This window comes from Chamaea fasciata, unplaced genomic scaffold, assembly GCF_029207755.1.
Source record: "Chamaea fasciata isolate MVZ Bird 193981 ecotype frontalis unplaced genomic scaffold, bChaFas1.0.hap1 SCAF_5, whole genome shotgun sequence".
Lineage (NCBI taxonomy): Eukaryota > Metazoa > Chordata > Aves > Passeriformes > Sylviidae > Chamaea > Chamaea fasciata.
The window spans coordinates 70447778-70465506 of NW_027094090.1; the positions used below are offsets into that span (position 1 = coordinate 70447778).

The 17729-nt window shown below is 40.2% G+C and overlaps 1 protein-coding gene across 11 annotated transcripts in view; it reads right to left on the reverse strand.

The window, feature by feature from the left end:
- SOX5 (SRY-box transcription factor 5) overlaps positions 1 to 17729 on the reverse strand; it is a 455968-nt gene that overhangs the window by 98344 nt on the left and 339895 nt on the right. For 7 of the 11 annotated variants that reach the window (XM_066184389.1, XM_066184390.1, XM_066184391.1 and 4 more), the window contains one exon: positions 2380 to 2503. In XM_066184389.1, the coding sequence (XP_066040486.1) occupies positions 2380 to 2503 (124 nt within the window). The remainder of the gene's footprint in view (positions 1 to 2379; positions 2504 to 17729) is intronic. The other 4 variants (XM_066184396.1, XM_066184394.1, XM_066184388.1 and 1 more) reach the window with 1 other exon arrangement.

A 17729-nucleotide genomic window follows, 5' to 3' on the forward strand; every position in this document is an offset into this window, starting at 1 on the left:
ATTCCTATGTGCAGGTAGTTAATGCTAACAAATAACAGAATAATCACTAGAGAATTTCTATCGATCAGCCACAAAAAACAATTCTGAAAAACGTAATCAGTCCAGAAAGAAGGGCAAGTTTTCCAAAACGACTGGGAAGATGTAGAAGTGAGATTCCATTTTCATCAGGCACATAAACTAACTCTAAAACACAGAATGGCAGTCATGTAGATGTTGCTAGTGGGGTCTTTGGAAGTTCCTAAGGCGGCTTTGCTCCCAAAGGCAAACTCTGAAAATCAGGCATTTAACACATTCAGAATCTGAGCAAACTAATCTGCTGTACATTCTCTGTTACAGTACAATGCTGGTACTGCAACCCACTTCAGCTCAGTTCAAGCCAGCACAGGTGACTGCACTAAAGTTTGCAGTGCAAGAATTTGGCAAATACCCCTAAGACTTAGATCCCAGAGTCTTTGTCACCCTTAAGATGAAGGTTTAGTCTCCTAAATCACTCAGGAGATAAAAAAAAATTTATCCAAAGCTCTCTGGTTAATGGTCTTTGCCAACTGGACTGACATACAGTAGAGCAAGCAAAAAAATGAAAGAAATACGTTTTAATGGTCTGTCCAAAACATAGCTTGATGTGAACACATTATGGTTTGAAGGCAGCCAGGTGTAAGGCAGCTGGGTGAAGCTTTCTAGGTGTAGCTAAATGTGTATGCAAGCTTTTGTTTACATTAGATGGTGAGTGAAAGGAAGAAACCCTTTTGACTACTTATCACTTCTCCTCAGCTTCTCGGTCAAATTCAGCCAAACATGCCAGGCAACCACCAAACACAGAGCTGTCTTTTTCCACTGGCTTCTGCTCAGTCCTACATCTTGGCATACCCTTAATTCCAAGCCTCACTTCCAGAAGCGACAGAAACTTTGCTCTTTCTGCCTTTTAATTTTCAAGGTTACACAAACATGTAATGTCAAATCTCTTTCATAGATGTGGGGAGCTACAGAACTATCATGGAGTTAATGGGCATGTAGTACAAAGAAGGGAAGAAACCACCTCAACTCCTTCTATCCAAACCAGACTTCATTAACATGGAACTAATACAATCTGCCACATATGTCTAACAGGGTGCTTTCCTGACCTTTTCCAGACATACAGTTATGGTAGCGTTCATACTCAGTGTGGCTTAAAGTTACACATTCTGTAATGTGAATCACTACTTCTCCCAGTCGAGGGAGACTGAGTGTGAAATCAGTGGAAGAACTGAATGAGACTATGTTTTGGCACTGCAGCTGCTGAGGGATGTGAAGTGTTTGGAACGATACTTTTCAATAGTGGTCCCAGTCTGTAAAATATCAGGAAAAGGCGTTAGTGGCCAAAGAAACTGAGTTAGTGCTCAAGTACTGTGTCTATGACGTTCAGAAGCTGAAAGAAATCTGAAATTGTGGGCTAAGCCAGTTTACCTACAGAAATCTTTTTATGTTCTAAGTTTACAAAAATGCAGCAGTGGCTAGTGCTGAGTAACTCAAACCAACTGATGAATTAATGAGTTAGTCAATGATACAGATGGATACAGTGATATGGACATAACAAACACCCATACCAGAGACAGAGAAGGGTAGGAGAAGCAAGTCCCGCATAACTTAGTAGAAAACTGATGGCAAAAGAGTTCTACAAGTGCACGAAAACAAGTCTATGAAATTCATGCTCTAGCTAAGTTTATTTACAGAAATAAAGTTCCTTCATTATTTCTTAACTTGTATTCATTCTCATTGTGTTGACAGGAACATGAGATCCAATAGAAGGCTTAAATAAAATTTAAAAAAAAATTGAGGAGTGCAGAGAACAATACAAATCTTTTAAAGATTTAAAAAGTTGATGCTGTATTTTTTAGTGTTAGGCTCTCACAAATATCCTGAGAGTTTGTGTTAGCCCATCAATCTGAAAGGCATATGCTATCTTTGATCTCTGTGCAGAACCTCCGTTGAGATTAATGTGAGCTCTGTGTGAAGAATAGGCCCTCAGTTCACAAATAGCAAGCAGTCTGCTTCAGGAAAAAAACATGTTTTCTTACAACAGTGTTGAAATTTACTGGGAAGTTTCAAATAGCTTCTCTTCAGATGCAAGTTTGTGGTCATGAGCATGTTCACTTGTCAGAAAGACCTGTCAGAGAGAAGGTGCACAAATCCACCTCTTGTGTGAGATGTTTGGCTGTTATGTTGTTATGTTATTCTTCATCTCTGACAAGCTTTTTTCATACTGTAACAACTAATCCTCTGTTTTGCACTCATTTCCACAAGCTAATGGCTTTGTCCATCAACGAGGCGTTATTTTTACACAGAGTGGCAAGAAATTGTGCCCTATACCCACTTCCAGCTAAAAAAATCTACAGGACTTACTGCATCCCGCCTTGTAGCTGAAACCAGGAGGAAGAAGGAATCCTTGCTGTGCAGCTGCTGCTAGGGTTCGTTGGTCTGGAGGGAATACGGGAATCATTAATGGAGGCAGCTGACCCTGGACCTGCTGAACAGGAGAGGGAAAATCAAACACAGAATTTTTTTTGGGGGGGACAATGTCTGGTAATAAGCTTTCTTTCACGTCTGATCTGAGAGGTCTGGTTTGAATACACCTCCTATTATTGGGGTGTTCCAAGGAGCATCAAGTGTTGAGCTTCATCTTCATTACCAAACACTTCATATGAATTACATTAATCCAAAATAAACTGAAATATTTCACTAAGGCACATCTATATCACACTTAATTATTCCCCCCACAGTTCATGGTGACTCACTTATCCCTGACTGTAGGGGGGTAGCTTCTTCTCTTTTATTGAACTGTGTAGCAGTATCTGTCTCAAGACAGTAGCTTTCACCCTGACTAAGCCCAAACACAAAGACACCTCCTCAGAAGGAAAAATAAGTGCATAAGTAGCACACAGCACAGCCGGTACTATTTTTCTGCTCATACACATGCACTTATTTGTACATGTCAAAAGATAAAAGTCTCTGGGATGGTCAGAAAAAAGGCTGAGACAGTTTATTCACAAATAAAACAGCTATGTCTGAAGTGTTAGGCGTTCAACTTTGCACAGCAACTCTACATAACCATGCAAGTCAGGAAGTGGAAAATATTATATTGTAAGTGGATACTGCAGGGGACTTAAGACATGCAGAAATTAGTCATCAAAGCTGGAAGTGGGCCATGGCACAATGTCTACTGCTGCTGCTTTTACCCAGTCCCGTTAATAGTTTTTAATTGCTAGAAATGGAAGTTGTCTCTGTATTTCACACAGATGAGAAACAAAAAGTTTGCTGGATTAAAATGCTAAATGACTAGTTTCAATTTAAAACCCCCGCTGTATTGACCAGATCAGTTAATAAAGAAAGACTGGCTCAGTTTTTAAGACAGCTCATCTAGATTTATAATGGCGCTGTAACGCTGAGGCACTGGAGACAGATAAGTTTTCGAAAACTACAATTTATTTTGCGGCCTGTAGCCTTAAGTAACTCAGAAAATTAGAGGATCAATAGCTAACCTTCTATGCTGAGGGGCACAAGAAGGTGTTACTCCCTTCATTACCGCCTGGACAGCAGAACTGGCAAAAGAGAACCTGCACCAGTCCTTGGCTGCCACTGTTCAGACTACACCATTTGCACCTAATTTTATTTTCATTTAATCTCTGGTCTTGGTTCACCCAACACCATTACCAGGCATAACAGTGATACAAAATTTGGGATTACCATCCCTTTTAATTTATGCTGGGAGCTGTCAACAGCCCTGTGTGTGCTCACTGTGTCTTTATAGCCTGAAACAATTTTCAAGGATGGAGTTCAAGAGCACTGTTGACAGAAATTCTTGCAGTGGGAGATTAGGATTGGGGCTGAAGATAGAGCAGATGTATCTCCTCTCACTGAACTAGCTGGATCCATTTTTTGTTACTTCAATATTTTTCTTTCTATCCTGATCCTGTTAATTAGAAGGCATACCTATTTTCAACTGAATTACAAGAGAAAAAAATAAATAAAAAATGTGATTTGTTCTCTATCCGCACTCAGTTATCCTAGAGCTGTCCAATACCTGCCTTTTCTTCAGGTGTTTTCTTTTATGTTTGTTTTGTTTGAGGTTTTGTGGTTTGCCTTTTTTTTTTTTTTTTTTTTTTTTTTTTTAAGACAAAGACAAAGTAACTGTATTCTTTTAGAACAAAAATGAACAGCCATGCGGAATTTTTGCATAGTACTCTTCTTCGGCAAAAAGCCACAGAACTTTTTTTAAAATGGTTTCCAAGGATGAAAGTGACTTTGCCAAGCGAAGAAGCTTCAAAACAGGACTCAAAAACACTAATAGAAAGACAGATGGTTCTACTAAGTGCTTTGCTGCCAAAAAAAATGTTAAAAAAAAGTGAAAAAAATGGAGTGATGTTATTGAAGCTGACTGCAAAGTTCTCTGATGACTGCAAATACTCTTGTCCCACTGCAAGTGTTAACTCTGCCTCCAGGGCTAATATAACTAAAGCACCACACACACACAAATTGTCATTGCCAAGCCCACAATGTAGCTTAAGTCTGCACTTGATTCCAAGTGACTGCCAAACACATGAGCAAAACACCACAGTGAAAAATTCCCATTTAGGAAAACATTTACTAGGAAAATGCCCTTTCTTCCTAAATCTGACTGCTGCATTTCATTTTTTTTCCAAATTGCTGCTCCTCTTTAAATCTCCAAGGGGCCTTACAGCCCCTAATTTCAAATGACACAACCCCATTTGCATTAAGGAGGTAAAAACTATAGAAGGATGAAGATGGTTTGCATGGATATAGAAAAAACACAGTCAAAACAAAGTAATTTTCATTCCAGGATGGAATGTATGTAGCAGCACTCAGCTACACTTCATTTTCTCCTAAACACAAATAAATGCAAACATTAGTTTATTTTAATCCAATTACCTGACACAATATCATACAAATTATGGACTCTTCATTTTTATGGCTCATTTAACTACTACATCTTAACGTGTTATGTTTAGTATTATTATTAACTGGAATTGCAAGCTACAACTGCTTCAAGTGGCATTTAATACAGGCCCTCCTTCTGAGTTTTACATCTAAGGTGTTTTCCTCTTTTTTTTTTTTTTTCCTTTTCAAGGTATTACTACATCAGCTAAATCTCTCAATTTTTTTTTTATTATATAGCTGACATACCTTCCAATATTTTCTGGATTGTAACTTCTTGATACTGCATTTCTAATTTGAGTATAACGGACTGCAAATCAGAGCTGTTTTCAAGGCCCTTCAATTTGTTCTGCTAATGGACATATATCCATAAAAAGAAATGCCTCCTCACCAATCTTATAATTTATACAGCTATCAAGATTCTCCGCTGGCCAGTCTTTCTACATGATGATTTCTTCTCAGCTGTAATATCCTAAAGGAGAAAACTGTATTTTAAATCCTCACAAAATTCCCAATGGATTTACAATTCACCTAGAATTTCACCTTGTAACTCCTTATCTACTTTATGTTAGTCTGAATGATACAGATACAATCTTCTAAGGCCCTTTTATTTTTCATACTGTTGCCATTGTGTCAACTGATCACACTGTTCCCTGATTTTCCTTTTAATTTGGATGCCACATTAACTAGGATATTATACTGCACGAAAAACTGCCCATGTACGGCATGCACAGAAAAGGCACATAACACACACAAAATAAAAAAGCACCAAATGTCATGAGAGCCAAAACATTCTATGCAATCAAGGAATTCTATGCAGTCAAGGAATTCGTACTTTCATCTCTCTGGCAAGCTATTTGAATCAAGAGGCAAGCCCATGTTACAACGAAAGAAGCACGACTTGCCATTTAGTTTAAGAGAAGTATCACCCCTTAAGGAAGCAGATGCACAAGAGTTCAAACGGTCAAATAAAGTCAAGGTTCTTTCATTCAAAATGAGGACAGTAAATCATCCTCTCTAATGGCAATGTATTTTTAGGAGCATGAGAAAGTCCAACCAAATGTAACCTAGAGCCAAAACCAAACCCAGGTGTGGTGGTTTTGCAGGGCCTGGTTTTTGGTAGCAGGGGTGTCACAGAGGTGGCTTCTGTGAGGAGCTGCTGGAAGCTTCCACCACATCCAGCAGAGCCAATCCCTGATGGCTCTGAGGATGGACACGCTGCTGGCCAAGGCTGGGCCAGTTAGAGGTGATGGTAGATGCCTCTGTGGTAACAGATTTAAAAAGAAAATCAAAACAAAAATAGCGGAGATGAGAACATGTGAGGGAAACAACATGGAGACACCAAGGTCAGTGCAGAAGGAGGGGCAGGAGGTGTTCCAGGAGCCAGAGATCCACCCACAGCCCCTGGGGATCCACATGGATGCAGAGATCCACCCAGAGCCCCTGGGGATCCACAGGGATGCAGAGATCCACCCTCAGCCCCTGGGGAGGTGCCCAGGCTGGAGCAGGTGATGCCTGGAGGAGGCTGTGATCCAGTGGGATGCCTTATGGAGAGAGGGGGCCCTGCTTCCAGGCTGGAGCAGCCTGTCCTTGGAGGACTGCACCCCGTGGGACAGTGACCCACCCTGCAGCAGTTTTGGGAGGATTGTTTGCCCATGGGAGGGACTCACACTGCAGCAGGTTTGGGAGGACTGCTGCTGGTGAGAGTGGAACCACGTGGAGAAGTTCACAGAGAACTGTCTCCTGTGGGAAGGGCCCTCATGGTGTCACAGGGGAAGGACTCCTCTCCCTGAGCAATGGAAAAAGAACTTGGGCAATGAACTGACCAAAACCCCACACCCTGTCTTCCTGCACTGCCAGCGGGAAGGAGGGAGGAGTTGGGGGAAGAAAGTTGTTTTTAAGGGCTTATTTTACTTCTCATTATCCTCCTCTGATTTTGTTAGTAATAAATTCACTTTGTACTTCTAAGTTGAGCCTGTTCTGTCCTTGGAGTGTTTTCTCCTGGTCCTTATCTCAACTCATGAAGCCTTCATGTAATATTTTTTCTCTCCTCTGCCCAGCTGTGGCAGGGGAGGGTGAGTGAGTGGCTTTCGTGGGTGCCTGTGTCAAACTGTGACACCAGGAAACCTTCATAGTTGCCACTGAAAATCCAAAAAAGAGACCACCTCTAAAGAACTTAACAATGCAAAAACCAGTATGAGCACATGACAAGCAACTAATAGGAAATCTACTGTCCAAGTGGGAAACTGGGGCACCCACAGTTGCCTGCAGTGATTTTTCATTTTGAAAAGTGCTTCAATGTATCTTTATTTGTTTCAGTGCCTTTGAAAAATCTAGCCCTAAATGGCTTACCATATCAAAGGAAATTTGTTGGCAAACTTGGAACCAATTCAAGCTGTTGAAGCCTGGGCCAGCATCTTCACAAATCTGTGCATGCCCTTTATGACATGACCATAACAAATTCAACCACACAGAGACATTGCATTCAACATAACCACAGTTAATATTTCCAGGATTCTCAGCTTCATTCTAATTGTAGTATTTCCACCTAAATTCTGCTCTCCTATCTACTTTTAGGAACATACTATGGTTACCACAGCTACCTAAGCACCAAGCAGTATGTTTTTAACAGTTACCCCTACTGTTTGTTACTAGCTCCTGTTGTGACTTCCACAAATTTAGATTGCAAACACTTGACAACTACGGTTCTATTTTCTGTAGAAAGTCATGTGTGCTTTGGGTCACTATGTAAATAGCTACACAGGGAAAATAGTTTAAAGAAACATTAAGATTGCAAAGTTAGACATCCATGGCTTAGGGAATGCTAGAATCAGGGAAGCATGCATGACCTTATTTTGGTCCTTTATGCCCCTGCATCCAGACATAATCTTTAAAGTTCTGAGTTTCCCTTAGCACATGACTCCTGCTTAATCTAGAAAGCTTATACCATTTCTCAAGTAACATAAATCCATACTTTCAGCAAACCTAAGCCCCTAAAATAGCCGCTGCTGTTAGCTTTATCTATTTTCTCCTCATACACTTCCACCAATTTCATTTCCGCAGCTGCTCATTACATATTTATTAGCACCAACTTTTATCTAAGTTTTCCCCTCTCCAAGGTAAATATCTCAACGCGTTTCCCAGCAACTATATACATAACATTTTCCACTGAGGGGCAAACACTGCTAATGCACCCACCTCTAGTTCTTCAGAAGCAATTCTATTCATTTTGGTGAGACTGGTGATGGATAACCAATTACTCAGTGTGGGTAAGAATAGCTGCTAAAAGCAACACTCTACACAATCTGATGAAATTCTGGACAGTACTTTACTTTTGAACTTTCCAGAAGATGCCCTTCAGGAGCTGCATGAGCACCTTTGCTGAAATGGACTCTTGGGTGGTTGCTTCATGTAGAAGCGTGGCTAATTTTTATTTTCATTTGAATTATCCTCAGCTGCCTCAAGTAAGTTCAGATTTTACATTCCTAGAACAGTGGGTGCACATGAATGATTTGATTAACTTCAAACTGTTGTATGAATATCCTCTTGCTTGTGACTTGTTTATAAGTTAAGCATCTCTTCTACTGTACAGGAAAGAATGCAATGCACATTTCACATGCAGCAACACAAATCTGTCCTTCAAAAATGACATGTTTAATTGCATTTGTCCCCCTTCCTCCAGAAACACTTGGCTCTCAGTGACACACACTCTGCTGAAGGACTGGGTTCTTTAATTAGCACATGTGTTGGCCCTCTTTCTCTCTACCTCACTCCCCTCCCCATGTCTATCTTAAGGGAAATAAAAATATATGTCCCCATATAACTACAATCTGCTATTTTCCCTTTCAGTGATGCTTAAAATAAGAAAAGAAAATGTTTTTCTCTTTCTCTTCTCTGTATCAGTTCCCTAAATTGACATAAGCATGTCCTGAACCGATAACAGCAGGAAGCCCTGCCTATCCAGGTTATGGAATGATCCCTCTTCCTACTGAGTTTGAGGTGCCTTTTTATGGGGTGCTTACTGAATGCTCAGGATGCAAAGCAGAAGGTGGATGGCATGAAGCAGAGATGCATTTTTTCTTCCTAATCACCACCTGTAAACTCTTCTGCAGCGGATGATTCGGGCCCTAAATACTATTCTTTCCCTTTGCTGTGCATGAGGCTTACACAATTCCTACCAGTACTTACCAAAATTTGCCCTGTCCAAACATCTCAGTTCACTCAGCAGTTCTCACTGTTCTCACAATTGTTAGCAAACAGTGATACTGTTGGCAGAAAACATGCTGTCATGGTGGTGATTTTTTAAGGACAATAAAGGAAGGGATTTAGGGAGACACCTCCATCACTCACCACGCACACCTAACACATCCTCCCCATTACAACTCTACTAGCACAGGACAGTTTTATTTGGAGTGATGACGTGGAAAAAATGATTAGTTTGATGGAATATGGAGACAATCCCTAATAGGTACGCAACTCGGCACATTGAAAACACAAGGAACCAACTTTCAGGAAAACTGAAATGCATCTCAGGGAAATACACAAGCGTTTTTCATTTTAAAAAAGCAAGGCTTTTTAGGCTGGAAACTTTCCACCTTTGCTCAGTCCTGCAAGAGAACCCAGGTGTCACTACCAGCACCCATCTCAAATTCATCTCATCACAGAGTCTGCAAATTAACACACACTTACCCCTTTTAACTACAGTGCAGCAAAGTGCCTTAAACTGCCAAATAATACAGACAGTAGCTGTTCCCAGGTTGATAACTTCCTTCCATGGCTTTCCTCCTTCAGTTCATGCCACAGAACAAAATGCAATGTTGAGACAGAAACCTCCAGCAGCACTTTGCAGAACAGAAGCCCAAAGGACCTTTCACATTAAGGAACAACCCTTGGACATTTCCAAAGGAAAAAGGCATTGCTACTTGTTTATTTCCGTAACTAAAATAAAAAACTTCAAAACATTTTTTAAAAAATGTTTGACTTAGTATAGAAAAAACATAGAGAGGAGAGAAAAGCAGTAAGATGACTTTTCTTGCATTGGGATGAGGTTTAACAAGTATTCATGTTTGTGCAGCTTAGCATGTAAGTTACCTACAGGGCAATTCTGCCACAAAGGTATTGGAGCAAACAGCAGAACTGAAGAGAAATAAGAAGAACATAAACTGGAATTCATTCCAATAGGCAGCTGTTTTAAGACAAAAGCCTAAGAGTTCACACAGGAAGGGCTGCTCCAGCCTATACATCATCCCAGTGAGTGGGGTTCTCTGGCAAAATGAGGACTTTCAGAGCAAGTGACTGTAATTCAGTTAACAGCTACACTGGAAGACTGAAGTGCACTCTGAAAAGAACCCTTTCTACTCCCAGCTCAAGAGCAACACTAAAATTAATTTGCTCTTTCATTTTTATAAGAGAAAAAGATTCATTGTTTGGTTGATTGAGCTACTTGTTTCATGAAGAGGTTGAAGTTAGCAACGGGGCTTTTGAGGCCTGATGACCACAGTTTCAGCCAAATCGTCATATTTCAACTTACTTAATATTCCCACCAACACCGTGTTTCTCATGGCATAGCTTCCAAGCACCTGAGCACCTTGTTTAAATGTTACTACCCTTTCTAGAAGAATAAACCAGGACTGTAAGGGAAATCTGCCACAAACTTCTGGCTGTCAAAACTGCTGATTTACATGCTGTATTGTTCTCTATCTGTGTTTTTGTTGGCTACCAGCAAGTTGCTCCTAAGTGCAACTGTCATGAGCAAAAGTTAATCCACAAAGTCACTTCCTTCAAAGTGGAAAATCTCTGAACTTCCATTAATGCCTGATGCTACCTTGCAGCGTGTGAGGGAGCACAGAGTTTCCATATGCCTGGCTAATGCTTTTCCCAATGAGGTCCAGGCTAGTGCTGATGGCTCCAGCAGTAAGCTAGCCAGTGAAACATTTGTCAGGGAAAAGAAAACAGGTGTGAGGTTTCCTGATGTGATTTAAAAGACAGCATGTAGGACAATTCCTTGAGCAGCACGTGTACTCTTTTCTGCAGTTGGCTGATCTATGATAGATCGGCTCGGTTATTCAAAATATAACGAACTATGGGTTTATTTGTACACGGCAGAAAGAATCAGGGACGCAAAGCAATACACTTCCCTTGTCACTGTTCACAGCAGCCTTTCAGAAGTCCTCTGTGTACTTTTTCCTTCTGATTTTCCACACTCTGCTCAAAAGGACTGAAGTGGCAGAGTTCTGCCACGTGTGTGCTAAGCCAGCTCTCTTTCTTTTCAGAGTCACTTGTTGGGTGACTCAATGCTCTCATTTTACCAGATCCAAAGTTTTTGTGCACTAGCATCATGGCTTGCTGTCAAAAGGGCTCCAGAAAGTAGGTCTGGTAGGAAACACTGCTGCAGAGGAAGCAGGGAAAGGCAAACAGGGCAGTTTTGCTAACAGGGGATGTTCCTATTTGAGGATGTCTGAGATGTCAAGAGAGAAGAGTAAAATCAAGGGGACTTCTCCTGTAGGATCACAGGGTTTTTTCAAGATTGGCTCTGCAAATCTTAAAATTATAAATCGATGACTAGACTATAAAAACAAATACGAATGGGTGGAAAAGCTCAGAACTGGCACAGGATTTATAGAGGGGAGCAGAGGAATAACCCAAAAATGACTTTTCAAGAACTTCCATGAATGAGTTGAGAATTAAGAAATTAATAAGTAAATGAACCGGAAATAAACTCTAGTGTTACACACCATCACAGGCAGGAAGCCTGGCTGTTTTCTGACAGTCAAGTTCTGTGACCTAGGAGGAATGCCCCACCTTGCTATCTTTTCAGTGCTTCCAAGGCACCTTTGGGCTCACCCCAACACCGAAGTATCGTTGTGAATGTTTTTGTGCAAAGGATGCAAACCGGATCATAAAGTGCTCAGCTGTAAGACTGCCCAAAATGGTTTTCAGGTTGAGAATGCAGCTTAGGTAATTCATTCTAAGTAATTTTCTAAAATAATATCCAAAGTGCTTCTAAATGTTTTTTAAATTTATTCTAACCACGGTTTAGCCTGATGTAATGCAGCATTTGGGGAGTGAGCCTATCCACAATATATTTCTTTGGTGCATTTTCCTGAAAAGATCAAGAAATGGGTAGCAAGAGCACGGCTGACGCCATTACACTTTAGAAAGTGGTATTTTTTTGTCATTTGAAGTTATTCACAGGCATCTGTCTTAAGGCCAGCTGCTCAACCTCCCCCTTTATCCCTTGCTGATTTTTCCGTAATATATTCAAACACCAGTAACTAATAATATTGATGCATAAATTGCAGTAGTATTTTTCCTCTTACAAAAACCCAGATTCTTAAACTGAAAAAGGAAGACCAGTTCAAATTAGGAAACCACTGCACTTGAGATGGTGTAGAGATGATGGCCAGTTCCATGATCTCATTTTTGACACAATGCTAAGGGTATTCTTCCAAACAAACCCCTCAGGTTTCAAGACGCATTTTTCACTCAGTATCTCTTTGACAAATGGAATATTATTAGTTAAAAAAAAAAAAAAATCCAGCTACTTCAGTGTGTAGGCGACAGGGAAGAAATAGGGGTTATTTAATATCATGCAGTGGGCAGAAATTCAAAACCCATTCGGCTGCTGAATAGTGCAATGCTATAAACAAACAAGAAAGTCTTATCAAAGTCATCCACTTAAAATCATACTTTCTAGAAAAAGAGAGAAAAAATAGACTTAAAGGACTAAAAAAATTAGTGTCTGCACTACAAGTCATTACCTTCTCTTGCCTTCTTTAAACTGAAAGGTTGAGGGACATCTTATTATACATTTTATTTATTGTATAATAAAACTGTATACAGTCTAATGAACTACAGGGGAAAAAAACATCCTTCATGGTTTGATCAGTGCAGGCTCTTGCAGAACTAGGTCTGCTCATAAAATCTTAGACTAAAACCCACTGACTAAACCCTTTGAATGACCCCTCTTTTCCCCCCCAGTTTCATCATTATTATTAAATCAGATACATGTTTCAGGATAAGTGTGGTCTCCAGTGACATCAGTTTCAGAGCACAAGTAGTTACAACAACCCAGTGTCATTCTTTTCTGAAGACAATATATTATCATTATTATTATCATCACCACTATTACTATAGTATATTGAGTTTTATTGCTTCCTATAAGATCTCAAAAATCCCTGCATGATGAACAAATGGCCAGGAAAGCTCCGACCACATGTTATTAGAAATCCTTGCAGCAAACACAGCTTTAGTACTGGATAGCCTCTAATTACTGCCCAGGGACATGCATAATAAAGACCTCTTTTCAATCTCTCAGCTGTTCAGACTCGTTTCTGACTGTCTCTTCTGCCAGTGGAATTGTTCCTCAGCAGAGTTCAGGTTTACCATCAAAAGTTTGATTTCAGAAGCAAAATAGATTCAAGTTGCAGAACAAATACTATTTCAACAGATACGTCACCACTCTTCCATTCACGTCCTGATGCTTTTTGTACCTTTATTACCAAAATCCTCATAAAAAAATGTTATTCACAAGTTTTTGTTTGGGAACATTTTTTGAATAGGGCTGAAGACAGTCTCTAATTTTTTGCCTACAATCTAGTGACAGCAATACAGTTAAAGCACAATTAGCTGCAGATAGAGTGATAAAATTTAGACATCTCATCATCTGATTTCTGTGTACAGCCAGGTAAGCAGCTAGTCAAATTCTGTAGCTTTTCACTCCACTAAATTGCAGGTACAAATATTTTGATTGCCCAAAACACTGTATCTTTCTTTCCTTTGTTGTCACCTTCAGTTCTTCCTTGTCTTCCTCCACCTCTTTTATTATTAAAAAATATGAGAAAAACCACAAAAATGAAGAAAAAGGAAAAAAAAAAAAAAAAGAAGACTATATGCAATTGTTTTCTTGGCACTTGTAGATATAGACCATGCAGCAGAGAAGAAAATTGCCTACCTCACAAGGGCACCTATCATCATAAATCAGTTTTTAATTTTCCTGGTGGATTACAGCAATCAGAGAAACATTTGCTGCCTGCCTCCCCTTGATATTGCTGCTTGAATGGGCTTGGCCCAAGGTGTGGTTGGGTGTGGCAGCCCTACCTGCCTTACAATCCCAGACAATTCCTGATGGGTGTGCAGAAGGGGAAAACAGAACAGCACTCACAGAGCACAACACATGCATAATGTATGAAAAGCGGGATCTCACTAGTGGAGGAAAAGTACAGCATAATGAAAATGAATAATCTTTGGGTGTTTTTTTCCTAGTCTGAAGTAGTTCTTGAATGTACAATCTTCTTTTTCTGGCTTGACTGCCTTTAAATATACACATACCATACTCCTAGATCAATTTTTAAGCCACTATAGGTATTAGAGGACAATTTGCATGTGATTTGCATTTTTTTTCCTGTGGTTTTGGTAAGTCTTCCAAACCTAATGACTGTTCTTTTGGCCAGCAACATAAATGCTGTAATCACACAATTATTGTGCTGGGAACAGTTTAATTCAGCATTTTGTTCTCAACCACAGAACAATTACTCAACAATTTTGGTTAACCATACTAGCTCACTGCCTGGAGAGGAAGCAGAATATTCACAAAATCTATTGTCTTACATAAAGGCAGTGAGCAGATTCTTACCTATTATAACTTTCCAGCACCTCTTTACTCTTTGGGGTGCTTCCACATACTCCCCATTAATGAAAATAAATTATTAGCAGCACACTATATTAGCATATTCATCTTTACCTGTTGAGTGCTTTTAATTGTGCATTTGCAGACTAACAGGAAAGGTAGATGGGATGTGTCTGGGAGAGAAGGATGCAAGGGAGCACCCTAAAAAACTCCAAAATTTCTGTAGTGGTATTACCCATCTCTTCTAAGCACAAACCTTGGGCATTCAGGCTTTGTTCTTAAGTTTTGCTCTGAGGCCATCCATTTCTCTTTAGCAATAAAAGGAATTTTCTGATAAATTGGTTTATTCCTAGTACTGTTCCTATGGAAAGACTGACACTTAACAGGTTTTGCGTGGTGGACCCGACTCACGATAAAGTGAACAGAAGTTCTGAGACCTCAGCAAGAAGGGATTTTAAGTTAGTAAGCTAAGTTATCAGAATCCTTACAAATTTTCTGCTCCAAATTTCAATTCTGGAAGCATTCTACCCAAGCAAATATAAATACTTTAGTAATTCCATTTCCAGTTTTGTTTTTTGTTTTGTCCTGCCAGTCACTGGGAATATTTTCATTCAGAGCTGTGAATCTGAAAAGTACAACTCTGGCAATGCTGCTGAACAAGTAAAATTAAACTAATTAAACAAAACTGACTCAATAAACTTAATTTGATAGTTAGATCAGAAAGGAAACCAGCAGTAAACATGATGAAAATATTTGATAATTGATACTTTAAAATGCCTTTAGCGTTGAAGAAGTATTCAGCTCAGAAAAGGGACTTTGTAACAATCATAATTTTTTTAAGGGCAAAATTTGACCTGTAGGAACTTTGTGTTGAGTCCTTGCTCTGCTGAAGTCAATACAAACAGACCCCAATGGCACTCAGCAGAAACAATGAAAAAAAATCCCCACCTTAATTTTAACAAAAAGCACAAGGCATCTATGGAGCAGAACACAAATGTCCTCATCAGCAGGACACTAAGCTAGGAAACCCATTTTTTTTTTTTTCTCCATTTATGACATGAGCAGTACATCTTGTTCTGCTTAAATCTCAGTTTCAGCAGACGTGGAGACAGGCCTCATCTCTCATGAGGTGGGGGTGACACAATGGGAATTGCTTTAAGGACACAGAAGTCTCAGTCCAGTTCTTTCAATTTCTTAAGCTTCCACCAGGATACATAATAATAATAATGATAATAATAATAATTATAATAATGACGAATTACTATTCCCCTTTATTAACTGCTACATGTGGGAAAGGAAGTCACTACCTTTCACAACCCTGCCACTGTGCCTCAGGCACGTTTGGGGCGCTGCCAATACTGCTCTGCCTCATTTCTGGACTGCAATGACCCTTGGGCAGGAGCTCAGCATTCAGGTGTTTAACCCAGGGCAGATCCAGGGCATGCACAAGAGGAGAAACACAGAAAATACTCAGATCACACCAGCAGGTGGTGTGTATGTTTAGATGCCCTCAAAGCTTCAGATGTAAGGCTCTTAGAGGGTCTGTCCAAAGGATATCTGGTCAAGACGTGCATGGGAGCTCTAGAAGAGCTTTTGAGTCTCTCCATTTGGATGCTCCCAAAGGCTGAGTACTGTTACCAGAGAGTAGATTCTCTTTCTTGATGTTTTAAGCCATGCAGGTAAGAACTCTACAGAAAAAGACCTTTCGAAAAAAGCCGCAACTATGTTTGAGTTCCTAATGCTGTTGTCATATCCTTTGCAGGAAAGGTGATAAAAAGACAGTGATGCAATACAACAACACATTTGTATCTGTGCGTGGACATCACTAACAAAAAACCAGCTGCCTTCCTGCAGCCCAATGCTTTTTAATTAAACAATCATGGAGCTCCTTGGCGCCTAAAGGAATGGTTCAGGGAACAAACTGCTGGCTTACCCAGCAGCCTTGAAACCTGTAATGTTTATACAAGCACATTAGTAATAAATTATTATCCCATAAAAAATCAGTAAGTAAAGACACGTCTAAGGTGTGGTAAGGCAAATGAAAAACTACCCCAAAGTCTTTGGGTTCAATACCTTTCTCCGAAAAGGAAAGGATTATTTTAGCAGTTTGAGCCTAAAATATTTTGCCAGCCAGTTTGTTCATTAAAATGTGATCCATTCTGAACACATCGGGTCCCTTTAAGACTAAAAGTCAGAGCTGTGTGCTCGGAGCCTTTTCATCAGGATGACTCATTCATTCATGGGCAGCATGGATTGTATGGCTGGCTTATGGTAGCACTCTAAATTAGGACTCACACAATGGAGAGCTTATACAATTGCAGTAGTCCATATCCAGTAAAACTGCCTTGGTGCCTTGAATAATGGGCCTTGCTAAGTCTCTAACAGTTCTGTAAGAACCTCCAAACAGCTGCACACAGCACATGACCTGTGCCATCTTTACAATGCCTGCTAACCATGAAAGCAAGCTTTGGGAACTATTTCCTCTTCACCCTCACCGTTGGACAACATCAATCCCTTTGCTTTTCTGAGAACAAGGGGATTTTATTCCCCCCCCCTCCTCTTTTTCCTTACTTTTTTTTTCCCCTTTTCCTTTCCAATCAGCCCTCTGCTGATCATCCTTCACACTTTAGCCTCTGCCCCAGAATACTTTGGACAATAGTACTGATTCCATCTGTGCTCTCCGTTAAAGCCCTGGTAATCCTCCTCGGAACAGCTGGAAGCTGCGGCTCCGCACACAGACAACTCCTTCTGCAGGACTGTTTGGCCACAATTACGCTGAGCTTGTGCTTATTTCAAGCTCCTGCCTGCAAATGCCTTTCATGGGGTCCCCCAGGGCTGCAGGGCAGAATGTCCTGACGCAACAAATTGAACAATGTGTCGAGACACACGGGCTGGGGAGAAAATACGCAGCTTAGTCACCTCTGCACCAAGCAGCTCTTACAAGGCATTTCACAGACAAATGACGGCATTAGTGACAAGCTTCAAACTCCCATCATGCCATTAAGTAGTCGTGAAGAAGCATCTTCAGTTAATCAAATGGTTTCAATACCTTTATTTTACAGTCAGAAGTGCTGCAGTGCCTTAAGTTTAAGCTTAGAAGCCATTTTTTTTTTAATAGCTGCAGTGATTTTGGCTCTGTCCTGGAACAGCATCTGTTAAAGAGAAGGATCTG